Here is a 25,300-nt window from a genome sequence, read left to right as displayed (position 1 = left end):
CAAAACCCCATCCCTAAAATCTGTATGGGCTTAGTGCCTAAGAGGTAGAAGGAAGGGTTTGAGGTCTCTTCCTGGTCCCTAAGAGTCAGTAAGTAGGGGAACTTGTCCATCATTGTAGGAAGAACCAGTTTATACCAAGGTTGGTTTAAAACGAGTCTAGATTTATTCTTCTGATGTACATTCAGTATGAAGACAGCCTCTCAGACATGCCTGCCTGTTCCTGAGAACTCCTGGGAACATGGTGGGCAACACTGTGTTGCCACCTTCCCCAGGCATAGGGGGAGAACTGCAGACCGCCAGGACTCACACCCTGTGGGGTGCATGTGTGCTGGCTTGCAAAGTCAAAGTGAGACCGGGTGCCTACATAAGACTTTCTCCATCTGGGGGAGGCAAGAGAGGGCTGAAAGGAGGCAAAACATCCTAGCCTAGAAGACTCAGGTTCCCTTGGGCAGCAGGCACTCCCTCTCAGGCCCTGGTGCTGGCTACTGCTTAAGATCACCTGATTCTCAGTAGAGCACTATGAGGCTCCCATTTAATTTCACGTAAACCATTGAAGACTGGACGGAGGGGCAAAGCAAAACCCTTGTGCAAGTGCCCACACAGGGCTGGGAACAAGTTAAAGGACACAGGAGGAAACTGGACAAACCTGCAATGTGGGACATTCCATAAGACCATCTCTTGAGGGGCACCTGACTGGCTCCATCAGCAGAGCTCTTGATGGGAGTGGTAAGCTGAAATCCCACAATGGGTGTAGAGATTACTTAAATGAAATCTCTAAAAAAGACCCATCTCATGAAGATGCCTGGTTTCTTGAAAAAGTCATTATCCTAAAAGAAAAGAGGTGGAAGGAATAGAGGCTAAAGAAACCTAATAATGAAATCCAGTTAATGAATTAATTAGATCCGAGCTGGTGGTGGGGAAGGCATTGTGGGGATAACTTAAGGAAACCTGAATATGGGGTGACATTAGCAATTATTGATTTCCTTAGGTGTGATGACAATGGGGTAGCCATGTGAGAGCATGTCCTGATATTTGAGAGAAATATGAATATGGGGAGTAAATGTCATTACTCTCAAAGTTCCACAAGATACAGTGGGTATTTGGTTATACCATTCTTTTCAGCTTTTTTGTCTGAAATTTCTCAAAATGCTGGAGGTTCAGTGCCCCACCCAACACCACCTCCATTTAAATGGAGTTATATCTTTAGAGTAATTCCCCTCCCCCCCCCCCCCAAAGCTTACTTATTTTGGGAGAGAATGAGAGGGCATGATCAGAGGAGGGGCAGAGAGGGAGAGAATCCCAGGCAGGCCCCACGCTATTAGCGCGGAGCCTGACGGGCTCAAACTCACAAACCCTGCGATCAGGACCCAGCCGAAATCAAGAGTTGGATGCTTAACCGACTGAGCCACTCAGGTGCCCCTATACACGGTTAAAGTATCCAAGTAAGAAGTACTCACTGAGATCACCAGATTTCAATTAACCGTATTTAAAATCACAAGGCAAAACCTTCTTTGGACCAATAGTCACTGCTCGGAAGCAGAAATCCTTCCATCTCAAAGCCAGAGTCAACTCGACTGTCTCAAACTGAGCCAGGTAAGAATAGAGAACAGTGGTTTACCTCTAAGAGGAGGAAACGGATGGCTGGGAAAAGGGTGTGGGAGAGTGAGTTATTGATGAACCAGGGGTCACCCAACTGCTAGCCAGATGGTAAACATTTTAAGTTTCGTGGGCAATATACTGTCCCTTTGCACTTTTTTTACAACCCTTTTAAAATGGAAAACCAGTCTTAGCTCAAAGACAATACAAAAGCCTGTTTTAGACTACACCCTGGTGTACTTTCTTTTTTTTTTTTTTTTAATTTTTTTTTTCAATGTTTTTTATTTATTTTTGGGACAGAGAGAGACAGAGCATGAACGGGGGAGGGGCAGAGAGAGAGGGAGACACAGAATCGGAAACAGGCTCCAGGCTCCGAGCCATCGGCCCAGAGCCTGACGCAGGGCTCGAACTCACGGACTGCGAGATCGTGACCTGGCTGAAGTCAGACGCTTAACCGACTGCGCCACCCAGGCGCCCCAGACCCTGGTGTACTTTCATGTGCCTGCACTACCTACTGATATAAAACCCCCCAAACCAGCTAATGCTCCCCAAATTCCTGACTTTCCTCTCCTGCAGGTGGATAATTGAATGCCACCTCAGAGTACTACTTAAAATGGGAAATCCTGGCCCGTTTGTCTTGCCAGGTGTGGATGAAGTACAAACACAAGATACCAACAAACTTAACCTGGTACTGAAGGCTCTTGTCACCTTGACCCAGCCACTCTTGCCCCCACCCTCCCTCTCACTGACCACAGGTGTCTGGTTCATTAGAGGCAGGGTTTGTGGCCGTTCCCATTCGACCATTTATCCCAATCCATACCAGAACTGTAAAATTCAAACCAGCAGACTAACGAGCACTGGTATACCACACTGTAACGTTCTGATTAGGCTGGGTTACCGCTTACTGTCAACTCTGAGAATTAGACAAGTGTTACCCGGCTAGTTTTCGGCAGGCTGTTTTTCCACGCTTGGAGAACTGTACACCCAGGAGGGGGCCGCCACTCTCAGCCACTCCGATCAGCCAGCGTTAGTCAACACGCAGTCTCAGCTGACCAGCGCAGAGGCCAACGCGTGTGGTAATTACACATAAATAGAGTGCGGGAAAACTGCACTGGCACCGAACAGCAACTCGCTTGCTACATTCAAGTGCCCTGCCACTAAATCTCGTTTGACAGCCCTTCCGCCCCAGCCTTGGAATGGAGAATTCTGCTTTACGGGGACGCCCCAAGTAGAGTGGATCCACTCTTCCTAACTGCTCTCCTACCCCTACCCATCACCATTATTTAATTGCTTCACACGATGTTGTTTTTAACACTCTGGAGTGCACTGAGGAAGAGGACTTCGATCACTGGTGCCTCACATGGGGCATCCTTCAGTTCCTGACCTCTTTAAGGCCATCCACTTCCAACTACTTTTTTTTTCCCTTTCCAAATACTTCAGCTCAAAAAAACATCACAACAGATCGAGTGCAGGAGCAGGTATAGAGAGTCCAGCTGACCTCTACTAAGAGATCAGGAAAACTGTAAAAACAATGCTCTTTTTTTTGGGGGGGGGGGCACACAATTATTGTTCTTGAAGTTATTACTTAACATGTCATGGGTTTTTATTAAACAAATGAGTTATTTTTAATATCTGGTTTTTGATATTCTTCGAAACTGGATAGAAATGCAGCAACAGACAGCGTCTTAGCTCAAGAGAAATTTAAGTGTCCGTCCAAGTACTCTGAGCAAATTCCAGGCACTCATAATGGGAAGTTACACAGAAGAAATAGGAGTATAATGGCAGCACCTTCCAGGAGCTAACCCTTCTTTCTGATGAGCCTTGGTGAGCCTGTTATACTTAGCCCAGTCTGACTGCTCTGATGATGCCCGAATCTCTACTGTCCTATTGGCAAAATGTCGTCTGATGGTCTATACCCTCAATATCTCCTGCACTGAAAGAGCTCAATCACCATGTGCTGATGCTGGCTGACGCTCAGTTTCTTGGTCTTCCTGGCTGAGCAAAAGCAGCCTGGTGTTTGTAGGCCAAGTTCAGGAGGGCCCAGGACTGGGGCTGTGACATCTTGGGAACTTGGGCACGGCAGCCACTTCTATTTCCACAGCTATGCCTGCGGGGGCACTCTCAGGGTGGTTCTGAGTGACAAACGAGCCAACATGGGTGAATTCATCCAGCACGTGGCAAAAACTCGGTCACACAAATTGTTATTCCTAAAATGTGAATTCTGATTACTCAAAAAGTTAAAACAACAACAACAAAAACCCCACAACCCTCCACCTCTTTCCTGGAGCAAACCCAACCTGACGAGGAAAGCCTTTGTCCTGGCATTCTTCCTTCCTACAGACAAATATCCCTCCCCACAGTGATCAAGGCAGGACACACCCCACACACCCAGGGATGCAATTCTCATGGTGGCCACACTCTGACAGCTGCCATCAGCCAACAGTGGGCTACTGAGAGCTCAGCCCACACCAACTAAGGCTGCTGGCCACCTCAGAGGGGCTAAAACCACAAGACGGTTTTACTTACCAACACCTTTAAGTCCAAAGAACCATCTCATCTAAGACTTCATGAGATCTCCAACAATACTGGGAAACTAATGGAGTTACCAAACCAGGCACGTGACCCAGTTTTCATTCACACCCACACCCCCCCCCCCCCCCCCAAAGCTCAGAAGTTCTGTAATTTGCCCGAGGCCCAGAAGGGAGCCAGATTCAAACTCAGGTCTGTGCTTCTCCCAAATGATACCCCCAGAAGGACCTTTAGAGATCTACTTGAACGTGCTCGTTCTTGTAAGAGAAACAACGGAGGCTCCAAAGGTGCTATGGTTTTTCAAGGTCAGCAAACCCGGTCTGACTCCTAGCTAGTGGCGCTTTCCGATACAGTCTTGTCCCTTGCCCCCAGTCCAACTTCATTCTTTGAGCGGACAGGGGGACAGACACCCCCCCCCCCCCCCGCGTCCAAGCAAACCTTCAAAGGCAAATTACACTCATTAAATAAAACTAAGTGGCACTGACATCAGATCTGTAAGTTTATTTGCTCAATGTACGACAGCTACATAATGACTCACATTCATGATATTCCATCACTGAGGAAAACTGCTAAGAATGGTCCGTGTGTGAAAGAATTCCTTAGAGAAACACGGAGTTGGAAAAATAATCACTGATTAGACCTTAAAAATAGTTCACTGCATAACATGACAAAAAAGCACAGAGGCTCATTCAGAGAACATCTTCATTGTTCTCCTACACTGTAATAGTTATAATTTCACCATGACAAACACCAGACATTAAGATTAAGCTAACACTGGTGTTTCTTTTGCTCCCCCCCCCCTTAAAAACAAAATATATAACTGCATGTCACTATAGCAACATCCAAAACAGATCAATTTGTTACGATCACTATTTGGTAGAGCAAACTGTACCCCCAAAAGGAAAAATTAAATTAAAAAAACTTTAAAAAATTTGAAGACTTAATTTTTTTTTTGTCATAGGAATACATAACACCTACAGTATAAGTTAATAAATTTCAAGCTACTGTATAGAAATACAACACTAGCATGCACAATATTGTATCAATAGAGTAATGGAGGAGTAATCATTTCACTGGAGAGACAGTATCAGAGGCAAGTGCATTTCTTTAAAAATAAAGAAAAGAAAAGAAACCATTCAAGCTGCTTAAATATCAAGTCTCCCATCCCCTCTTCATTTTTAGCCCTCGGGTATAATTTTATCTTGCATTATTCTAAAAAGCAGCCAGAGCCAAAGCTGAAATTTGAAAGAAAAAATAGGTTTTGTAATTCCAGTAAATCATTTCCAAATGCTACAAGAAAGGACACAACACTGCTCACTGGACATGAAGATAAGTTAAGGAAAAGCCCCACCTACCCCCTCCCCCCACCCCCAATCTTTTCCCATCCATGGCATTGACTTTAGGCCCCAGTGATGGCACAAAAGCTGTACAGCTCTCTTCTAGGAGTTTACTGCTAGGGTTCAGTTAATTGGGACTTCTGCTCTAGCGTATGGAGGGAACCTTCTAAGGAAAGTCACGCTGTATAAACTGTGCGATGCCACAGAGCATCAATTCGTCGTACTTCTGGTCTTCACGGTCACCTGGATCCTGTCACACGTATCCATTTCCTAACCGTAAGTTCAATTTTGGTAACAGCAAAAGCAACGGTCAGTGTTTCCTCAATTATTACTCATACCTCTCCTTGACTAAATAAAACAAAGAAACAGACAAAACAAGTCTGGCGTCATTACCTGTCTCGGGAGTTCACACGGTTACTGATCTTCTAAAAAAGACTGAACACATACTCAACGGTTCGCGTTTTCAGAAAGATTTTTTCCAAAATGAGAAATGAAGGACCGAAGGCTAACTGAGAACAAATTTGTGGAAAACAGCAAGGTCGTTTCCCTTCAATTCCAAATCATGCGTCGACCACGCGCGAGAGAAAAGGACTCTCCAGCTTCGATGCTTTCGTTAAAAAGAAAAAAATATAGATATATAGAAAAAGTTTTGGTCAAGTAGGAGTTATTTATTATCCGAGGATGATTTTAGTTCATCTTCCTACAACAATTACTCGGGGAAGGAGTGTTTTCGGGGAGGAAAAGACTGACATGCTTACGGAGGCTCCCGCCATTGGACACAATGTGTATGACTAGAAGAGCTCTTCCTTCTGGATTTTTCTACCAGTAAGCTTCTAGCACCTGAATTTTCACACACTGCACCGCAGACTTTCTCAGGAGGACGGCCCAGCCTTTGCAGCCCCACAGCGTCTCCACCCCCTGGGCGCCGCCAGCAGAAGGTACAGTGGGGAGCACTCAAGTGAAGAGTGAAATGGCAGCATGATCCCTGAGGAAGGAGCTGTGGCAGCTTAAAAATCAGGAGTTCTCTGAAAATATCAACACAATAAATGACATACAGACCTGAATTTTCTCTATTTTTGTGGTGTGTAACGTTTCTATTAAAGCGAGTTATCCATTTTTGTGGCGGATTGAAGTTAAGAGGAAAGAAAGACAAAAATCCCACAGCCACCTGCCAAGCACCTATTAACCAAAACCTAAAGTAGCTCGGATTCTCCTCAGGCAAGCCTTTTTGGCCTAGGAGACAGGGAACAGCAACACCAACCCGGGTAAAGGCTGACTAAGGACGGAAAGCCAAAAGAACCAGCAAAGAAAAATGCACACTCGATGGCTTGATGTTACATATGGCTGTCATGTAGAAATACTGTAAACTGCAATTTAGTGTTAATACTGTCAACTAATCGGAGACTTCAGAAAACTGGCAAGGCCTAAAACCACAAGGATAAATATACCTTCTGTCCCAAGTCTGTCAGTTTGGGATTTAAACTATTCCCTGGCTGGTCGAGTGCACCCTGAAAAAAAAAAAACACAACAGAACAGAACAAAAATGCACGGCTAAAAACAGATGAGCTAGGAAGTACCCAGAACTTAAGATTAAGAGCGTATGTACATACAAATCCTTACTGGAACCACAGAACTTCCTGAATGAGGGCCATTCCATTTTTCAGTTTTCTTTTGGACTCCAAACCCTACTCTGGCAATAAGTTAGACTCAAGACAGACAGCTCCACCTGCATTCATCTACAGAACAGTCCGTATGCCAGTGTGAGGCTGCTATTCCAATACCAGCACAGCTAACCTGACTTTCCACTAGTGGTGTTTTGGCAAAAACGTCAAAGAGGCGATCAAAGACAGGACAGGTCGTGGGCTTCTCCCTGGGAAGGTCGTCCCTCCCTTCCCCTCCCCCACCCGACCCCCCACTCATGGGAAAAAAATAAAGACTGCGGTAGGAGCATCAGCGTGCGCTGCCAGTCCACCTGGGGGCCTTAGTTGTTGCCTTCTCCGCCGTCGTCGTCTTGCTGGTCGCTCGTCCAGAGCGTTAGGTTGTCGCGGAGCAGCTGCATGATGAGAGTGGAGTCCTTGTAGGAGTCCTCGTTCAGAGTGTCGAGCTCGGCGATGGCGTCGTCGAAAGCGGTCTTGGCCAAGTGGCACGCCTGCTCCGGCGCATTCTGGATCTCGTAGTAGAAAACGGAGTAGTTAAGAGCCAGGCCTAATCGGATGGGGTGAGTAGGCTGCATGTGCTCCTTGCTGATCTCGTGGGCCTCGCTGTAGGCCTTCTCAGAGGACTCCACGACAGTCGCCCTCTTCTCTCCAGTGGCCACTTCAGCCAGGTAGCGGTAATAGTCCCCTTTCATCTTCAGGTAGAACACTTTGCTCTCGTACTGGGTCTCACTGCAATTCTTGATCAGGTAGTTATCCAGCAGGCTCAGCACATCCTGACACACCGCTTCCAACTCCTTCTCTATCTTTTCGCGGTAAGCACGGACCATCTCTATCTTCTTCTCATTGCCATCTGCAGAGGTCTTCTGCTCGATGCTACTAATGACCCTCCAGGAAGAGCGGCGGGCCCCGACTACGTTCTTGTAGGCCACGGACAGGAGGTTTCTTTCTTCGTTGGACAGTGGCTCGTTCAGCTCTGTCACCTATTAGGAGGAGAGAACGAGGAGTCGTTATGGTCCAGATGATGGCAGTGGATTAATCCTATCTCTGTGCCACTAAAACACAAACAGACTCGTTGGCTGATTAAAGTGATTAACAGCCGTGGGGCGCCTGGGTGGCGCAGTCGGTTAAGCGTCCGACTTCAGCCAGGTCACGATCTCGCGGTCCGTGAGTTCGAGCCCCGCGTCAGGCTCTGGGCCGATGGCTCGGAGCCTGGAGCCTGTTTCCGATTCTGTGTCTCCCTCTCTCTCTGCCCCTCCCCCGTTCATGCTCTGTCTCTCTCGGTCCCAAAAATAAATAAAAAACGTTGAAAAAAAAAAAATTAAAAAAAAAAAAAAGTGATTAACAGCCGAGAACTGAGGCCGTGTGGGTGTACGGAAGGGGATGGAGGCGAAACGAACAACAAAGAAGGAAAACACTGCTGCTCATCAGTGGTGCCTGAACCCCTGCTTCCTCCCCGGGAAAGGACACATGCTTAGCACATAGCTGTTCCGAAGAACGATCAAAGTCGAGCTCCTAGAGGACAAACCAAAATTTGATCTACGTTGCAAAAGGTCAACAGATCTCTCCTGTAACATTACATACCTACCTACCAAATCCCGGGGGTCGTTAAGCACAGGTGGCCAACCTACCTCAACAGTTTTTTAGGAAATCAGACTGACCCTTTCCTTCTAACCTCGTCCTGTCTACTCAGTTCCGTCCCTCTTCAGGGAGAATATTGTGAGTCAACTTCAAGTTGACATTTGAGAAATGAGAAGGCTTTTCTGCTCTTGTGTTAAGACCGTATGAATTACAAATCTCAGAAGGGAAATCAAAACCACCGGGGGCATGGGACTGAGTCTGGCCACGGAGATACGTCAGCAACTGGGAGAACACGGACCTGTTGCTGTGTTCGGCCTAATGCTACGAGCAACACAAAAGAATGGAGAGATGAGCAAGGTATTTCTAAGCTGAGGTGGCCAATAGGAATTAATGCTTCTTTCCATGTGGGCATTTCGACAAGTTTCAATCTTCATCACCCCAAAGATTAATCACCCTGAGGAAGTTAAAGCAATGTCCCACCAATGATCTGTATTTTTAGGACTACCACACAACTGCTTAGAATAAAAAAGTCAGTAACACTGCACTGACTTAATTTATATTACCTGATGTCTGTCATATCAGAGCCAGACACCGCTGTCTGACAACATGTGAAATAGAAAATTTTACAAGGATAGGGCTTTTTATTCCTATCCAAAGGCACATTTTTTATTTGTCTGGCTATCCTATCTACACTGGTAGTCATACTAAGTCAATGGCTAAGCCACAACATCAGGAACCACGATTCATTCGCTCTTTCATAAAGTCTTACAGAGGACCAGACACCTCCCTTGTCCTGTCCTCTCCTACCTGTGGCTCCAGTCACGACACCTTAATTGCAACTAAACAAAACAAAAACTTCGCACTTCTGCCCTTTGTTCTTCCCTCCCTGAAATACCATACAAGTGTCAAGAATCCAAGTTAAGGGGCGCCTGGGTGGCTCAGTTGGTTAAGCATCCGACTTCGGCTCGGGTCACAATCTCACAGCTTGTGAGTCTGAGTCCCACATTGGGCTCTGTGCAGACAGCTTGGAACCTGGAGCCTGCTTCGGATTCTGTGTCTCCCTCTCTCTCTGCCCCTCCCCGGCTTGAGCTCTCTTTCTCAGAAATAAACATTAAAAAAAGTTAATATCCTCTATTCGTATCCTCTCTGAAACCTTCCCCATCTCTCCCTCCAACCCCAGTTAAAACTGGCCACTCGGGGCGCCTGGGTGGCTTGGTTGGTTGGGCGTCCAACTTCGGCTCAGGTCATGATCTCACGGTCCGTGAGTTCGAGCTCCGCGTCGGGCTCTGTGCTGACGGCTCAGAGCCTGGAGCCTGTTTCCGATTCTGTGTCTCCCTCTCTCTCTGCCCCTCCCCTGTTCATGCTCTCTCTCTGTCTCAAAAATAAATAAATGTTAAAAAATTAAAAAAAAAAAATTGGCCACTCTAGGGGCGCCTGGGTGGCTCAGTCAGTTAAGCGTCCGACTTCGGCTCAGGTCATGATCTCGCGGTCCGGTCCGTGAGTTCGAGCCCCGCGTCGGGCTCTGTGCTGACGGCTCAGAGCCTGGAGCCTGTTTCAGATTCTGTGTCTCCCTCTCTCTGACCCTGCCCCGTTCATGCTCTGTCTCTCTCCGTCTCAAAAATAAATAAACACTAAAAAAAAAAATTAAAAAAAAAAAAACAACAAAGCTGGCCACTCTACATAGTGTTATATTACTTATAGATGTGAAGAGTGGGGGGAGGACATAATCCAAAATGATATACCAAAACTATTTTGAGGAGTTGGGATACCAAGAGACTTTTTCGTACGTGTGAATCATTCACATTCGGTCTGTATGGCACTTTTATCAACTGGGGAGGTGGAAAGGGTTATGCTTAGTGCAACTGGTTGTATAAATTAAACAGTATCTCTGAGGAGATAATTAAATCAGAACACAAACCAAATCATGCATATTAATTTACGGCAAGCAATTCATTCTTTGAAAGAATTAATCACGCTTTGCTCGCTAATTCCCACAATATCCGGCAAATGACCTATCTGCAAGTATTTCTTAAACTCATCAGCCGCTTTTCTTATGTTACCCTTTTGCTATGCATTACTGGTTCCCCATTATAATGCTGGAGAACAGGACCTTCCCCAGACATGGCCTACATGAGACACAGAGTGAGGAGACAGGGTTTTTGTGCAGAAGGAAATCAGGACACAGGTGCTTTCTGTTCCATGACCTCTGACCCCCGTGGCCCTGTGGAAACTCCACTTCTCCAGAATAAGGCGGCTTGTATCGTCTCACGTCCAATTCTTTATATGTTCTAGGCTCTGGAGACACTATTCTCAGCCCATAGACCACACTGTCACTCCTGATGATTTGAGGCATATTCAGATAACCCAGAAGATCGGGGTTTTCCCAGGCCCACCATTTTACTAAGTGACCTTGGGTGCAAGCATTTCATCCTCCTGGGCATCTCATTTTCTTATCCGTTAAAATGAGAATTCTGCCTCTTTCATAAAATTACTATTAAGAGTGTATCAGATGAGGGGAGACTGGGTGGCTCGGTCAGTTGAGTGTCTGACTTGGTTTCCACTCAGGTCATGCTCTCACGGGTCACTGCCTCGAGCCCTGCATCAGGCTCTGTGCTGGCAGCATGGAGACTGCTTGGGATTCACTCTACCCCCACCTCTCTCTCAAAATAAATAAAACATTAAAAATTTTTTTTAATTTTTTTCAAAATTAAAAAAGCCTATCAGATGAACGGTAAAGTGCTCTTGACTCAATAAAGTGACAAAGAGGTGAGCAATTACTTTTGAGAATGCCTTGAATAGTTTTCCATTTTAATTCTCAGCATAAGAAGCCTCTAAATTTCTTACATAACAATCCGCTAGCTTACATCCCTCTATCAAGTATCGCTTCTCCATTTCATCCTGTTCTCTGTTCAAAGCTGAAATTTCTTTAGCTACCTTACATCACTTCCTTTCCAGAAACTTTAACATCATATAGCCTGAAAAAAAAACAAAAACAAAAACCTCCCCAGACTGGCTTTCAAACAGGCAGAGGCCTCTGTAAGCCTCAGGCACGCAAACCATAGGACTCCAGCCTATATTCACTGGACACTCGCCTCTAGTGCAACCTGATAACTGTCTCCGATGCAAAAAGAAGCCAGAGTGCCTAAGGCCATTGAGATCGAGTTCTGGCCTTTCCCCTAAATCATGCTGTCCTTATTTCCAGAGCCGGCAACTATTTAAAGCTCAAATGACCTCACCAGTACCCTATACTGTCAGGTCTCCTGCTGCAAATGCAGTAGGGCTGCAGAGCCCACGGGCAGCAATGTGCTTATGTCAAGACGGCACAGTTGCCCCAGACGGGCACACGGAGATTATGAAACGGCAGTATCGCCTTTAGATATAGTAACTTGACCACATTTGGAACATACCCAGATGTTCTCTGCCACTGAAGAACTAAGTTAGAGGGAAAAACCTTGAACTCTTAAAAAGTCCGCTCAAAGGAAAGATGAGGTTCCTCTAGGAGCTTTAAACAAGCACTTCAAAAACTCCTTAAGATCAAAATGACTTGTGTGACAATTAACCTGTGATTTTTACGTTCAAACAAGAGATCCCAAACAGGCTAGTTTTAAGAGTCAAGAGAACTTTTGAAAAGAGGAGAAAAAAAATTATTCTCATAGTGTCCAAAAAAAGGTTTAACCAAGATAGAAGGAGAGTGTTCGATGTGGGAAGATGAGAGAGATGTATCATCTGGGAAGGGAGAGACTTATTTTTCAAAAACAGTCACTGAATTGTTTCTACGAATGCAACACATTTAAATATGGTCCCCAAAATATACTGTCACGGCTGCTGGAAAATGTAGAAAGTCTGTATTCTCTGGCGTGTCACATGTTCCGCTTAAAAACAAAATGAAACTTTGTCTTTTCAACTCCTAGGATACTAGTCCAAGTTCAAATTTCTTTCGGTGAGTTCAAGATAAACAGAGGAGTAAAAAGACCCAGAAAATCTGGTATTCTCAGGTTAAGAACTAGAACTCCCCAAATCCCAGCTGCTAAGGAATCAGATATTAATTAGTGTCAACTGTTCTCCCCTAAGAGTTGATGCAGAGACTTTTCAACCAAAGATCAGCAACCCTCAAGATTCTTGGAAAGCTATTTAGAGGACTTTCTGACCCCAAGATTCAGAGCACTGAGTCATTTACAATTTCCTCAACTTCTCTATCAAGGACCTTAAACTGTAATGAACACAACTTCAAATGTTTAATCTTCTTAAATAAGAAAAAACTTGAATCAGACTTTATTTAAAATCTATTTCTATTGGGGCACCTGGGTGGCTCAGTTGGTTGAGTGTCTGGCTTCCACTCAGGTCATGATCTCATGGTTTGTGGGTTCAAGCCCTAGATCAGGCTCTGTGCTGATACCTCAGAGCCTGGAGCCTGCTTTGGATTCTGTGTCTGTCTCCCTCTCTCTCTGCCTCTCCCCTGCTTGTGCTCTCAAAAAATGGACAAATAAACATTAAAAAAATATATAAATAAATAATATCTATTCCTATCTTGCAGAAGCTTACGAAGAAGTTACAAAACAACAGTTATGGTGGTGACCACAAGACATCTTGATTTAAGAAAGCTGAAAATCTCCAGAAAGAACTGAGTTCACATTCCCAAAAAATAAGACAGAAGGGATGAACAGGTGGAAAAAAGGATGTTTAGGGCATGAAACTACTCTGTAGGATACCCTAATGGCGAGTACATGTCACTACACACTCGTCAAAATCCATAGAACATGCATCACCGAGAATAAACCCTAATGTAAACAAACCATGGACGGTAGGTCTAGGCCCACTGACTCTAACAGACCAGTCAAAAGACACTGACAGCACAGGACACTGTGCAGGCAGGCGGTGGCAGGGCAGGTAGGGGGCACATGGGAACTCTGTGCTTTCCGCTCAATTTCGCTGTGAACCGGAAACTGCTCTTAAAAAAAAAAAAAAAAAAGAAAAAGTCTATTAAAGAAAAGTAGAAAGAAAAAAGAGGGCTAGCAGACACTAGGTATAAGATTTGGCCCCGTCTTCCATTTTTTAGGGCCCTCAGGTGTGGAGTACTAACCACCCAGAAGGGCCAAGAAGAAATGAAAAAGATAAACACAGTGACTGCTGTATAGGAACATGCTATGCCAAAAACAGAAAAAACAAGGTGACAACGTGCAGGATGGGCATCAGCGTCCATGTAACGGACACAGTATCTATATGTTGTACAGACAGAAGAATAAACCATTGGAAAGAAACACTTTCAAGTGTTCTGCTTGAATACAGAACTAATCCTGTATTCTAGAGATGACCAGTCTACTAAATAACTACAAAAACTTTACAAAATAACCTGAAGCTATGTCTCGCCTGAGTAAAACGCCTTTAAACTTGAAAAACTTGAATTATAGTCTGCGCGGAAGAGTTAACTGGAGACTGCTATCTTTAGAAAGGTCTGCTGGCAAAGCTGACCCCTGGCTGGCATCTGAGAACTTGAATTTTGGAAGGGTTCCCATCATTCCCAGATAAGAATGGCTCCCTGTCCCTAAACTGTTTGCGCAAACAATGTGGTTCATGGTAAACACCTGTTTTCCTTCTAGGAGTCTTCATTTTTGGTATGTGCTAGGCAGGAAGTACTATGTGAATAGTCCCAGTAAAACCCGTGGTCACTAAATCTCTTATGAAACTCCTTGGCAGACACCATTTCACACACACACCCTACGCAGGAGTCCCTAGCAGGAGTCCCCTGGGGGAGAGGATTCTCGCTTGGGCCTGGTTTACTCTTTGCCCGAGGCACCTTTTTTCTTTGATTTCACTCAGTATGGCTTCGCCGTAATAAATCAACAGCCCTGAGCACAACTGTAGTACACTCATTCTGGAAAACTTGATAGAACGTGTCCTGTAAGGTCTGATGACAAGGAAAATGTACTGAAAAGCCATGCATCAGATAATCCACCAGACATTTGTTGAGCATCTATCTAGCACGTGTCCCACGCCACCACTCTGCGAAGACAAAACAGACATCCTGGAGGGGGCACACACTTATTCACTTTAGGTCACCAGCCACACAGGTGGATCTTCTGAGAGTAGCACGCTACCTGGGCAGTTTAGAGGAAATTTTAATTAGAAAATAACATCAGCTGGGCTTTAAAAAAAAAAAACAAAACAACCCGGCAGCAACCATCCTGGATAAACACTGTGCGGAAGGGAAACATTTCAGGAAGAGGAACATCCTACAACAGTCATGTAACTTCATATTCATCAGGGCCAACTGCAAGGTCTCACAGGTGACAGGAGAGCTGGCCAAGCACCGGGGCTTTTCTGATAGCCACCAAGTCCTGAGTTTTTTTTCACAACCACTCTACAGAGGCGGACATCACATTTACTTCACGGGTGTGAGGCAGAGATATGAAATGATTTTTCCCCCAAAGCACACCACAAACACACAGCAGAGACGGGACATAAACGTGGGCCCTGTGGCTTCAAGCCCTGTGTTCTTTGACGATATAAACGTTGCTGACACACCACAGAGAAAGGGCTGATTTCTCTAATACAGACCTAAAAATGAATTTCAGACCAACCAGCAACAGCAAAAGGAGTAAAAGGAACGGACAGTTGAAAGAAAGGGAAATACAAGCAGAGCACCCAAACCTCATCCATCACAAATGTTCGTTTTTTTCTCTGATCAGACGGGCAATATCTCAAGTCAGACGACTTATGAAGGTGATGGCATGGGTAAAGCACTCGCTTACAGTGGGAAACTATAAACTGGCAAGACCTTTATCGGAGGGCAATCTGGAAAGGACTATCAAAATTACAACTGCTCAACAACTTTTGACTCTGCAGCCCCCACTCCTCTTTTCAAAGTAAGCTCTATGCCCAACGTGGGGCTTGAACTCACAACCCCAAAATCAAGAGTTGTGTGCTCTACCGACTGAACCAGCCAGGCGACCCTCTGCAATTCCCTTTCTTAAAATTTTTTTTTTTTTTCAACGTTTTTTATTTATTTTTGGGACAGAGAGAGACAAAGCATGAACGGGGCAGGGGCAGAGAGAGAGGGAGACACAGAATCAGAAACAGGCTCCAGGCTCCGAGCCATCAGCCCAGAGCCCGACGCGGGGCTCGAACTCACGGACCGCGAGATCGTGACCTGGCTGAAGTCGGACGCTTAACCGACTGCGCCACCCAGGCGCCCCGCAATTCCCTTTCTTGAAAGGGATTCACTGCGTTATTGCTAACAGCTGAAGTCTGGAGCCACCTAAATGGTCTTCGGTAAGAGACTAGTTATTAGATTAGGACACATCCATACAGTGGAATTAAGACAGCCAATCAAAAAGTATTTGTGTAGGGGTGCCTGGGTGGCTCGGTTGGTTAAGCGGCCCACTTCGGCTTAGGTCATGATCTCGCGGTTCAGGAGTTCGTGCCCCACATCGGGCTCTATACTAACAGCTCAGAGCCTGGAGCCCACTTCAGATTCTGTGTCTTCCTCCCTTTCTCTCTCAAAAATTTTTTAAAAAAAAGTATCTGTGTATTCTCAGTGTACTTTCTAGAAAGGTCTGAAAACAGAGTGGCTGGGAGGCAGTCAAGATTGAGAAGGTTGAATTTTGACCCATTACGGTATACCCAAACAAACCCGCTCCACAATTTACCGTTAATCAGATCTACAATTAAAGTTTAAAGCCAATTTTGAAAAACGAGTTTAAAAAAAAAAAAAAAAAGCTGAAGCCAGTAATTTTATATAAACTAGTTTATTGATATAAATGATTGTATATCTGCTGGTTAGTGCTCACTACCCCACCCCTACCAAGAACAACTTTTTTCCATTCATTTTAGTTGTATAAAAATCGTCCACTGTATCTTTATACAGATTAGGACCAGTATATAGTATATATACCATAGATTTCAGCCCTGTCATTAAACCAATTATTATTTCGTATATTTTCCCATTTTATTCCCTACATAATCTTTGTTAAATCCAACACTTTTCTGAATTTTTAAAAAAATATTTTAATGTTTATTTTATTTTTGAGAGAGAGAGAGAGAGAGACAGACACAGAATCCGAAGCAGGCTCCAGGCTCCGAGCTATCAGCACAGAGCCCGATGCGGGGCTTGAACTCACGAACCATGAGATCATGACCTGAGCTGAAGTCGGACGCTTAAATGACTGAACCACCCAGGTGCCCCTATTCCCTACATAATCTTCTGGTTTCCAAGTATCACTCTCTTTCCCGTAGTTATACTTCCTATACTTGTAATCACATCTTCCTGCATGCACAAGGGCAATGTTACTATCGCTGATCATGGGCATCTTTGTTTGGTTGTGAATTTAATGGAATACTTCCAGTGTTTCATTCTTAAATACTGACTTTCGCTTTAAAAGAGATTTCTCGGGGTGCCTGGGTGGCGCAGTCGGTTAAGCGTCCGACTTCAGCCAGGTCACGATCTCACGGTCCGTGAGTTCGGGCCCCGCGTCAGGCTCTGGGCTTATGGCTCGGAGCCTGGAGCCTGTTTCTGATTCTGTGTCTCCCTCTCTCTCTGCCCCTCCCCCGTTCATGCTCTGTCTCTCTCTGTCCCAAAAATAAATAAAAAACGTTGAAAAAAAATTAAAAAAAAATAAATAAATAAAAGAGATTTCTCTACCATGTTGAGAAAGTATCCATCTATTCCGTATCTTTCTAAGTAACTTTCGTCATATTAGAAATGGGTTCTTTACCAAATTGTAACTTCTATTTTGGTCCTCCAGATAACGCTTTATGATTTAGTACTGTTATTCCCATTTTAAAGTTAGGAACATTAAGGCTCAGAGCCCCAGAATGGAACCCATACCTAATGGCTCAAAATCCTATATGCCTTCCACTATAGGCCTAGTTCTTAACCAAGGAAGGGGAAGCTTTTTTAAAAGTATCTCCCTACGCAGCCCTAACCCTTGAAGACTCAGTAGTGTGTGGAATCCATACTTCTGTTTCTCCAGGTTAAGAACTGCGGCACAACGTTCCTCAAAATGTGGAGTTACCACGTGACTCAGCAATTCCACCCTTTGGTAAGTACAGAGGAGATTACTGACAACATAACGTCCACACAAAAACTTGTAAACAAATGTTCACAGCACCACTAGTCAAAACAGCCCCAAAGTGGAAACAATCTAATTGTCAGCTGGTGAGCAGACAAAATTAAATGCAGTATTATCCAAACAACAGAGGAGGGACACAGGCTACAACATGGGGGACACTGGAAATGCTATGCCGAACGAAAGAAGCCCCTCACAAAAGACCACATACTGTAGGTTTCCAGTTTTAGGCAATGTCCCAAACAGGCGAATCTCTAGAAACACAGACTGCTGGTAGCTTAGGGCTCGGGGGTTTTGGGGGCAGGGGAGTAGGCAGTGACTCCCAATGGGTACAGGGTTTCTTTGCGGGGAATGACAATATTTATTCCAGGACTCAGACACTGGTGCCAGTTACACAACCCTGAACATGCTAAAAACCACTGAGAGGTGTCTGGGTGGCTCAGTCAGTTAAGCGTCCGCCTTCGGCTCAGGTCATGATCTCGTGGTTCCTGAGTTTGAGCCCCACGTTGGGCTCTGTGCTGACAGCTCGGAGCCTGGAGCCTGCTTCGGATTCTGTGTCTCCTCTCTCTCTGCTCTCCCCTGCTCGTGCTCTTGCTCTCTCTCTCTCTCTCAAAATTAAACATTAAAAAAAAAAAAAAAAATCACTGAATTGTACATTTTCAATGGGTGACTGGTAGGTGGATTTTACCTCAATAAAGCTATAAAAATAAAACCGCTGCACTGTATCATAGTCTACACAGCACTTTCACACATACCAGCAATTAAACATTAACTCACATGTTTGAGGAGTTCAGAATTCCAGATACTTCGTGCTTCATAATACATGGGCTTATGCAAAGAAAAGTAACTATAACAGAGCACAAACCTTGTGTTTTTAATTCTCCTCAAAATGAGAACAAGAGTACTGTGTTATGTTTATTGCTGACGCATACTTACATAAACCTGAAAAGGGCTAAGAAATTTACATTCCCTACCACAGGTTATTTTTCCATTATGATAATAAGCATCCAATCCCGCCATTAGGCGAGGGAAATGCCAAGGAGAGAAACACACTAAGATTACTTAACTTCCCGAAATACAGACAATCCACACGAATAGCAAACCAGAGCTCCCTTCCCTCTTACAGACCGAGTGAATGTCTTCTACCCTCTACCTGCATGCTTTCTGGGAGAACTCAGCCTAAACCCACCTTTAGAGATTCACTTCATGTTAAAACCTAGTTCATCTCCCTACAACTGCCACGGGCTAGCCTTAAGAATTTTATCTTTTGGGGCCAGAATCAATTCCTCATACAGGTGAAGAGAGCCCTCCTATCTCTGGATCTCGCCTGCTTACTATTTTCTATGATCTGGATACAATTCCCCTGCCCATCCCGACTCTCTTCCCCCAAAGAGGCTCCCTGGTCACTGCCCTTCAGCCTGCTACTTAGAATACAAGACTGCAAGCTTCAGCAAACAAATGAGCTAATATTTATAACTGCTGCTTTTACGACAGATCTGTGTTTTGGTGGGAAAGGGGGAACTCCCCCAGCTGAAAATGAAAACAAACTGGCATGTATGAAAGTGTTGTATAAACTATGGTACAGCACAGCAGTTTCTTGAAAACCACTCTACTGAGATATTACCTATCGGGCAAAGGCCAGAGATGCTATTGCCACACAATATTCAGGACAGCCATCCTACAGGAGCGAAGAATAATACGGTCCAAATATCGATGTAGAAAAACCCTGCACCAAGTTACCGACACTCGGGTCATGATATTCACATTCTTCGTCATACCACACACTTCTGTGCTCTCATGCTTTTCCAACCACCTAAACACACTTCCAGAACCCATAAAGAAAAATTATATATCCATCAGGTCCTAATTCAAATACTACATATGCTTCTTGAAAAATTCTCAGGCAGCTCTAATCACTGCTTACTCTGTGTAACTTTTACCTTCCACCTTTTATACTGTTTTTTTTTTGTTGTTTTTTTTTTTTTGGTAAATTTTTATTTATTTATTTTTGAGGGCAGGGGGTGGGGGAGGGCAGGGGAACACAGAGAGGAAGACAGAGAATTCCAAGCAGGCTCCGTGCTGCCAGTGCAGAGTCCAACACGGGGCTCAAACTCATGAGCTGTGAGATCATGACCCGAGCGGAAATCAAGAGTCAGACACTTAATCGACTGAGCCACCCAGGCGCCCCAACATGCTGCCGATTCCTAACGCTTTGTACCGTTAACTGTATACCTTTCCTTTCCCCAAGAAGACTGAAGTCCTTAAGGGGCAGGTACCACCTTGCACTCACCAATGAATCACCATGTTACACACACTTCTGAATGTGTAAGTGACATGAATTTACACATGATGTATCAAGCCCAGACTGTTTGCAAAAGTGGCAATAATATTTCTTCCCAACCCTGTACACATCTTCCTTTTCACTATGATTCTGTAGCTCCTCCTATGAAGAAATGGAATACAGTTCTCCACCCCACAGGCTGCACTCGGTCATGTGACTTACATTAACTAGTGGAATATTATCGAGTATAAGGCAAGCAAAGGCCTGAAAAGTGCTCGAGAGTCAGGAAGGGCTTGCTGCTAGGAAACTTCCACGGCCACTGTAGTTTCATCTAGCCAAACTGAGGCTGGCCTAAACCAAAAATACTTGGCCAAACAACAGAATCATGAGAAGTAAGAAATCTTTGTTTGGGGTAATCTGATATCAACAAAAACTCACTTATATACTTGTTTTAATATTATCTTGCAGTGTTAAATTCTGCTTAAATTAACTTCTGAAAATCAATCAGACTGAATTCCTACTGCGATCTCAATCAACACCCTAGGTCTCTTTGCCCCCAGCAGGTGCGATTGTTAAGTGCCATCGGCACCACATGGAATAATGAAAAGCTGAATTTGGGGGCCAAAATACAAGACTTTAAGCAAAAAAATAAGGCCATTTCATTACCCTAGATTCCACCCACTGCTCCAGTCTGATCTCACTTTCTAACAACTAGGACATTTGTCAAAACTTTGCTGTGTAACCCCACATAGGAGGAAAAACACCTGACCTGAATGTCTTGAAAAAATTCAGGTATACATATTCCAGTGTTCCCTTGGCTGGTAGTCAAATAACCCTATTCTAAAAAGTAATTCAATCAAAATTAGTTAAAAATTAAACAGCTTCTTCTACAAACCCATACTGACTTTCTTTTACAATAAGTTCCACTTTTAGGCCTTTTCTTTGCTTCTACAACTTCTCCCAGAATCAACGTCACGTTCACTTTCGTTGGGATTGTTCACCTATGTCCCTATCTCTTGTTCCACCTCCATTATCCAAGGCTATTCCCCCAAATCCATTATGAACAATAGTTCAGCTATCTCATCAAATCTGACAACTTCTCACCCAAGCTACACCCTTGACCTCTTTGTTCAGAATCACTCACTTTATTTTTTAAGTTTTTACAAGTTTGCTTATTTATTTTGAGAGAGAAAAGGAGCACAAATGGGAGAGGGAGAGCCAGAATACCAAGCAGGCTCCATGCTGTCAGCATGGGGCCTGATGCAGGGCTCAATCCCATGAACCATGAGATCATGACCTGAGCCGAAATCAAGAGTGGGACACTTAACTGACTGAGCCACCCAGACGCTCCAGAATCACTCGTTTTAAGTTTATTTTACTTGTTTTGAGAGAGACAGTGCAAGCCAGGGAGGGGCAAAGAGAGAGGGAGAGAGAAAACTCCAAAGAGGTTCCATAATACCAATGCAGAGCCTGATGTGGGGCTCGAACTCACGAACGATGAGATCATGACCTGAGCTGAAACCAAGAGTCAGATGTTTAACTGACTGAGCCACCCAGGCGACCCCCAGAGAAATCACTTAAAATCAAACTCTTACAACCTCCAGTAATACCAGTCCTCACTCCCACCTACTGGCACTCCCACCGTGCTCTTGAATCCCATCCTTTCTCTTCCCCTTCAGACTTTACTCCTTTCTTCTAAGATTCACCAATTCCATTGTTTTTGTTTAAATATAAACTTTCCTGTGCCTTGTCCTTCTGTTCCACGAGCTCTAAAGCATTCAAATGCGCAATCAGTCCAATCACTCAGCCTTTTTTATTCTTCCACCCAAAACTGAAGCGAGTAAAGACAGGGAGGGAGACCGAGGGACACACCAAGAGAAGACCAGCCGCTGCGCATTAGGGTTTTTCTGACCCTCTGCACTCACTGCCTAGCGATCCTTGCTTACCACTGCCTCTTTGTAGAGGAAAGCGACCACTAGGTAAGCAGATTCCAAGGCCTTTTCTTGGCAAACAACTTCTCCTATCGTTGCCTCCTCCCTATGCGCCAACTAAGTGTTTCTTCCCTCTATGAGCCCAGTGGTCAGTCGTTCTCTCCCCTGTATGTTCCCTCCTCCTCTCCTGCTCTTTCCCATTAACATATAACCCAAGTTTAGGGTGAAAACAAGTGATGCCTTTTAATCTCATTTTTTTTCCATCTCTTTATTTCCTACAAAATCAAGCTTCTGAAAGTTCAGTCTAGGGGCGCCTGGGTGGCTCAGTCGGTTAAGCGTCCGACTTCGGCTCAGGTCACGATCTCACGGTTTGTGAGTTTGAGCCCCGCGTTGGGGTTGTGCTGACTGCTCATAGCCTGGAGACTGCTTCAGATTCTGTGTCTCATTCTCTCTGCTCCTCCCTGACTTGTGCTCTCTTAAAAAATAAATAAATGTAAAAAAATTTTTTAATAAAAAAAAGAAAGTAAGCCTATACTTCCTAGCATTTCCTCCTTTCGTTTACTCCCCACCTCTCCACCCCTGTACCCATCTAGTAAAATGCCATTAACTATCCTTCCCATTTCATATCCCTAACCAATGTTCCCTTAAGCCAACTTAAATTTTTATTCGTAAAGGAACCCAACACTGCCGACCACTCCGCCTTTCCTGACACTCTCTTCCCTTCGTTAGCATTCTTTCCTGGTTTTCTGCCTTCATCACTACCAACTCGGCTTCCTCATTCTGGTAACTATAGAAGTGCTATTCCCCAGGGTTACATGTTTTGACTCCAACTCTCTGCTTTCCCTAGGTGACCTTACTACGCCTGGTGTTAACCACCATGGATATACAGTGACCCCCACTAGAATGGCAGTTCTAGAGGGGGAATGGGACACGTATTCTCCAGCTCTTGGACCAGAACGTAGTCTTTAGTTGGTCCTAAAAAAATATGTTTACTACGGGCACCTGGGTGGCTCGGTAGGTTAAGAGTCCAGCTCTTGGTTTCAGCTCAGGTCATGATCTCAGTTTGTGGGATTGAGCCCCACGTCCAGCTCTGCAGAGCCTGCTTGGAATCCTCTCTCCCTCGCTCTCTGCCCCTCCCCTGCTCGTTCTCTCTCAAAATAAATAAAAATATTTAACATCTAAAAATACACACACACACACACACACACACACACGCTTACGCTGTGCCAGGCACTACTCTAAGTGCTCCTCATGTACTATCTTGTAGCCATTATCTTTTATCTACTTCCACTTAAATGCTTCCCCAAACTCTGCAGGACAGCTGCATTCCTCTTCTCCATCGTTTTTCCTTCTTCCTCTTTCTTATTCTATCTCCGACCATCAAGTTGTCTCTGATCTACCCTATCCTTGTCCAGGTTCTCCTCCTTCAAACTAGACCCCTTGTAATGCTCTAATTAGTCTCCCTCCCTTTGTCTCGCTGTCCTTGAGTTTCCAAATCTCTCCAGGCCAAAAATCAGATCATGATCCTCCTCTGCCTAGAATCCTTCCATGACTCTCCAGAGCTTAGAGAAAGAACTCAAACTCCACAAGGCCCTTCAATAAACTGGTTCCTACTTACCTCTTTGGACTCCTTTGCTAATATTCCCTCAAATGCACAGTACTGCAGCAACCAACAGTGAATCAATGAATCCCGCACCACACTCTGCTCTTCTGAACCTACACATGCTATTCCCTCTCCCAGGACAGTCCTTCCTCTACATGTTCCCCCCTCCCTTGCAGTCCCCCAAGACACTATGCCAGCATCACTTCTTTAGGAAAGAGCCACTGAAGTCCAGTGTGACTTCAGTGCCCTGTTACTCTATTACGCCGTTACCATACCTGTTTGAAGTTTACCATATTATTTTCCTTTCCTCAGTAAACAGATCCTGTCCCATAAATCTCAAGTTTTAACTGCAGGACCTTCAGACGGCAAAAAATAAATAGAACGGCAGCATATCCATCTAAATTACTGATAACATCATTAGATTGGTCCGCTCCATACTTCAGAGCATGGATTCACAGCCAGGCTGTCTGGGCTCAGAGAGCTATCACATATGCTATCTACCCGCCCATGCACCCCCATACTCAGCAGGACACTGACCTTAAGGCAAAAAGGATTTTTAAAAAATGCCTGGCAAGTAACAGGGCGAAACAAAAGCAAAACGTGTTTACTTGCATCATCCTCTGCAAGTCCATTGGGTTTTAGCTCTTCTGTTGGAAGAATCTACCTCCCCCACCCTAAAGAAAAAAGGCAGCGGGGCGCCTGGGTGGCGCAGTCGGTTAAGCGTCCGACTTCAGCCAGGTCACGATCTCGCGGTCCGTGAGTTCGAGCCCCGCGTCAGGCTCTGGGCTGATGGCTCGGAGCCTGGAGCCTGTTTCCATTCTGTGTCTCCCTCTCTCTCTGCCCCTCCCCCGTTCATGCTCTGTCTCTCTCTGTCCCAAAAATAAATAAAAAACGTTGAAAAAAAAAAAAATTAAAAAAAAAAAAAAAAAAAGAAAAAAGGCAGCAAGAAAGGAATCCCAGTCCTGTAGTGATCACACTCTTACCCCACAGATAACACATCACCTGCATGTCAACTGAAGAGAAGCACCTTAAAATCAAGGGAAAAGTGACTATCAGCCGCCATCTGGATTAAATGGTTTAAGCAAGAAACTACTTTGCAGGGTGCCAAATTTAAATAAATGTAGGGAGACCCTGCTGCGAACTTGACCATTTACAGCAAAAAAGGGGTAATTTTAGGTCGGTAAGAAGCCATCTTCCAAGATGGTAAATCCCAAGGGGACCAACCAGTAAGCAAGTACGTAGATAAAAAGATTGACTGCTATGCTGCCACCTGGTGAAGCAGGTTATGGGGAGGTTTACTCCACTATTCATCTCAACAAATGTTTTGAAAATTTTCATATCATTGTTTTTTCTTTTTTTAAAATGTTTATCTATTTTTGAGAGAGAGAGAGACAGAGCACAAATGGGGGAGGGGCAGAGAGAGGAGGAGACACAGAATCTGATGCAGGGCTCGAACCCATGAACCACAGGATCATGACCTGAGCCAAGGTCGGACACTTAACCAACTGAGCCACCCAGGTGTCCCTTCTTTTTATTGTAACGTCCATTTTTTAGAATAATCTCTACACCCAACGTGGGGCTTGAACTTACAACCTAGAGATCAAGAGTCCCATGCTCTTCAGACTGAGCCAGTCAGGTGCCCCCAGGGTTTTCTTTTTAAAGGCAGTCATTCCAACCAGAAAAAAGTAACAAAAGGGAGATCTGTTGAGAGCAGATGTCTTC

At 44.7% G+C, this 25,300-nt stretch overlaps 1 protein-coding gene across 1 annotated transcript in view; it reads right to left on the bottom strand.

Annotated features, from left to right (window-relative positions):
- Positions 1-4,611: 4,611 nt before the first annotated feature.
- The window catches only part of YWHAG (tyrosine 3-monooxygenase/tryptophan 5-monooxygenase activation protein gamma), a 28,946-nt gene continuing 8,257 nt past the window's right edge, over positions 4,612-25,300 (bottom strand). Inside the window, exon 2 of the mRNA XM_058711916.1 lies at positions 4,612-8,100. Within this exon, the coding sequence (XP_058567899.1) occupies positions 7,444-8,100 (657 nt within the window). The 3' untranslated portion in view covers positions 4,612-7,443. The remainder of the gene's footprint in view (positions 8,101-25,300) is intronic.

Source organism: Neofelis nebulosa, chromosome 18, assembly GCF_028018385.1.
Source record: "Neofelis nebulosa isolate mNeoNeb1 chromosome 18, mNeoNeb1.pri, whole genome shotgun sequence".
Taxonomy (NCBI): domain Eukaryota; kingdom Metazoa; phylum Chordata; class Mammalia; order Carnivora; family Felidae; genus Neofelis; species Neofelis nebulosa.
The sequence above is the reverse complement of the archived record's forward strand: the minus strand, read 5'-3'. Positions and strand labels throughout refer to the sequence as shown.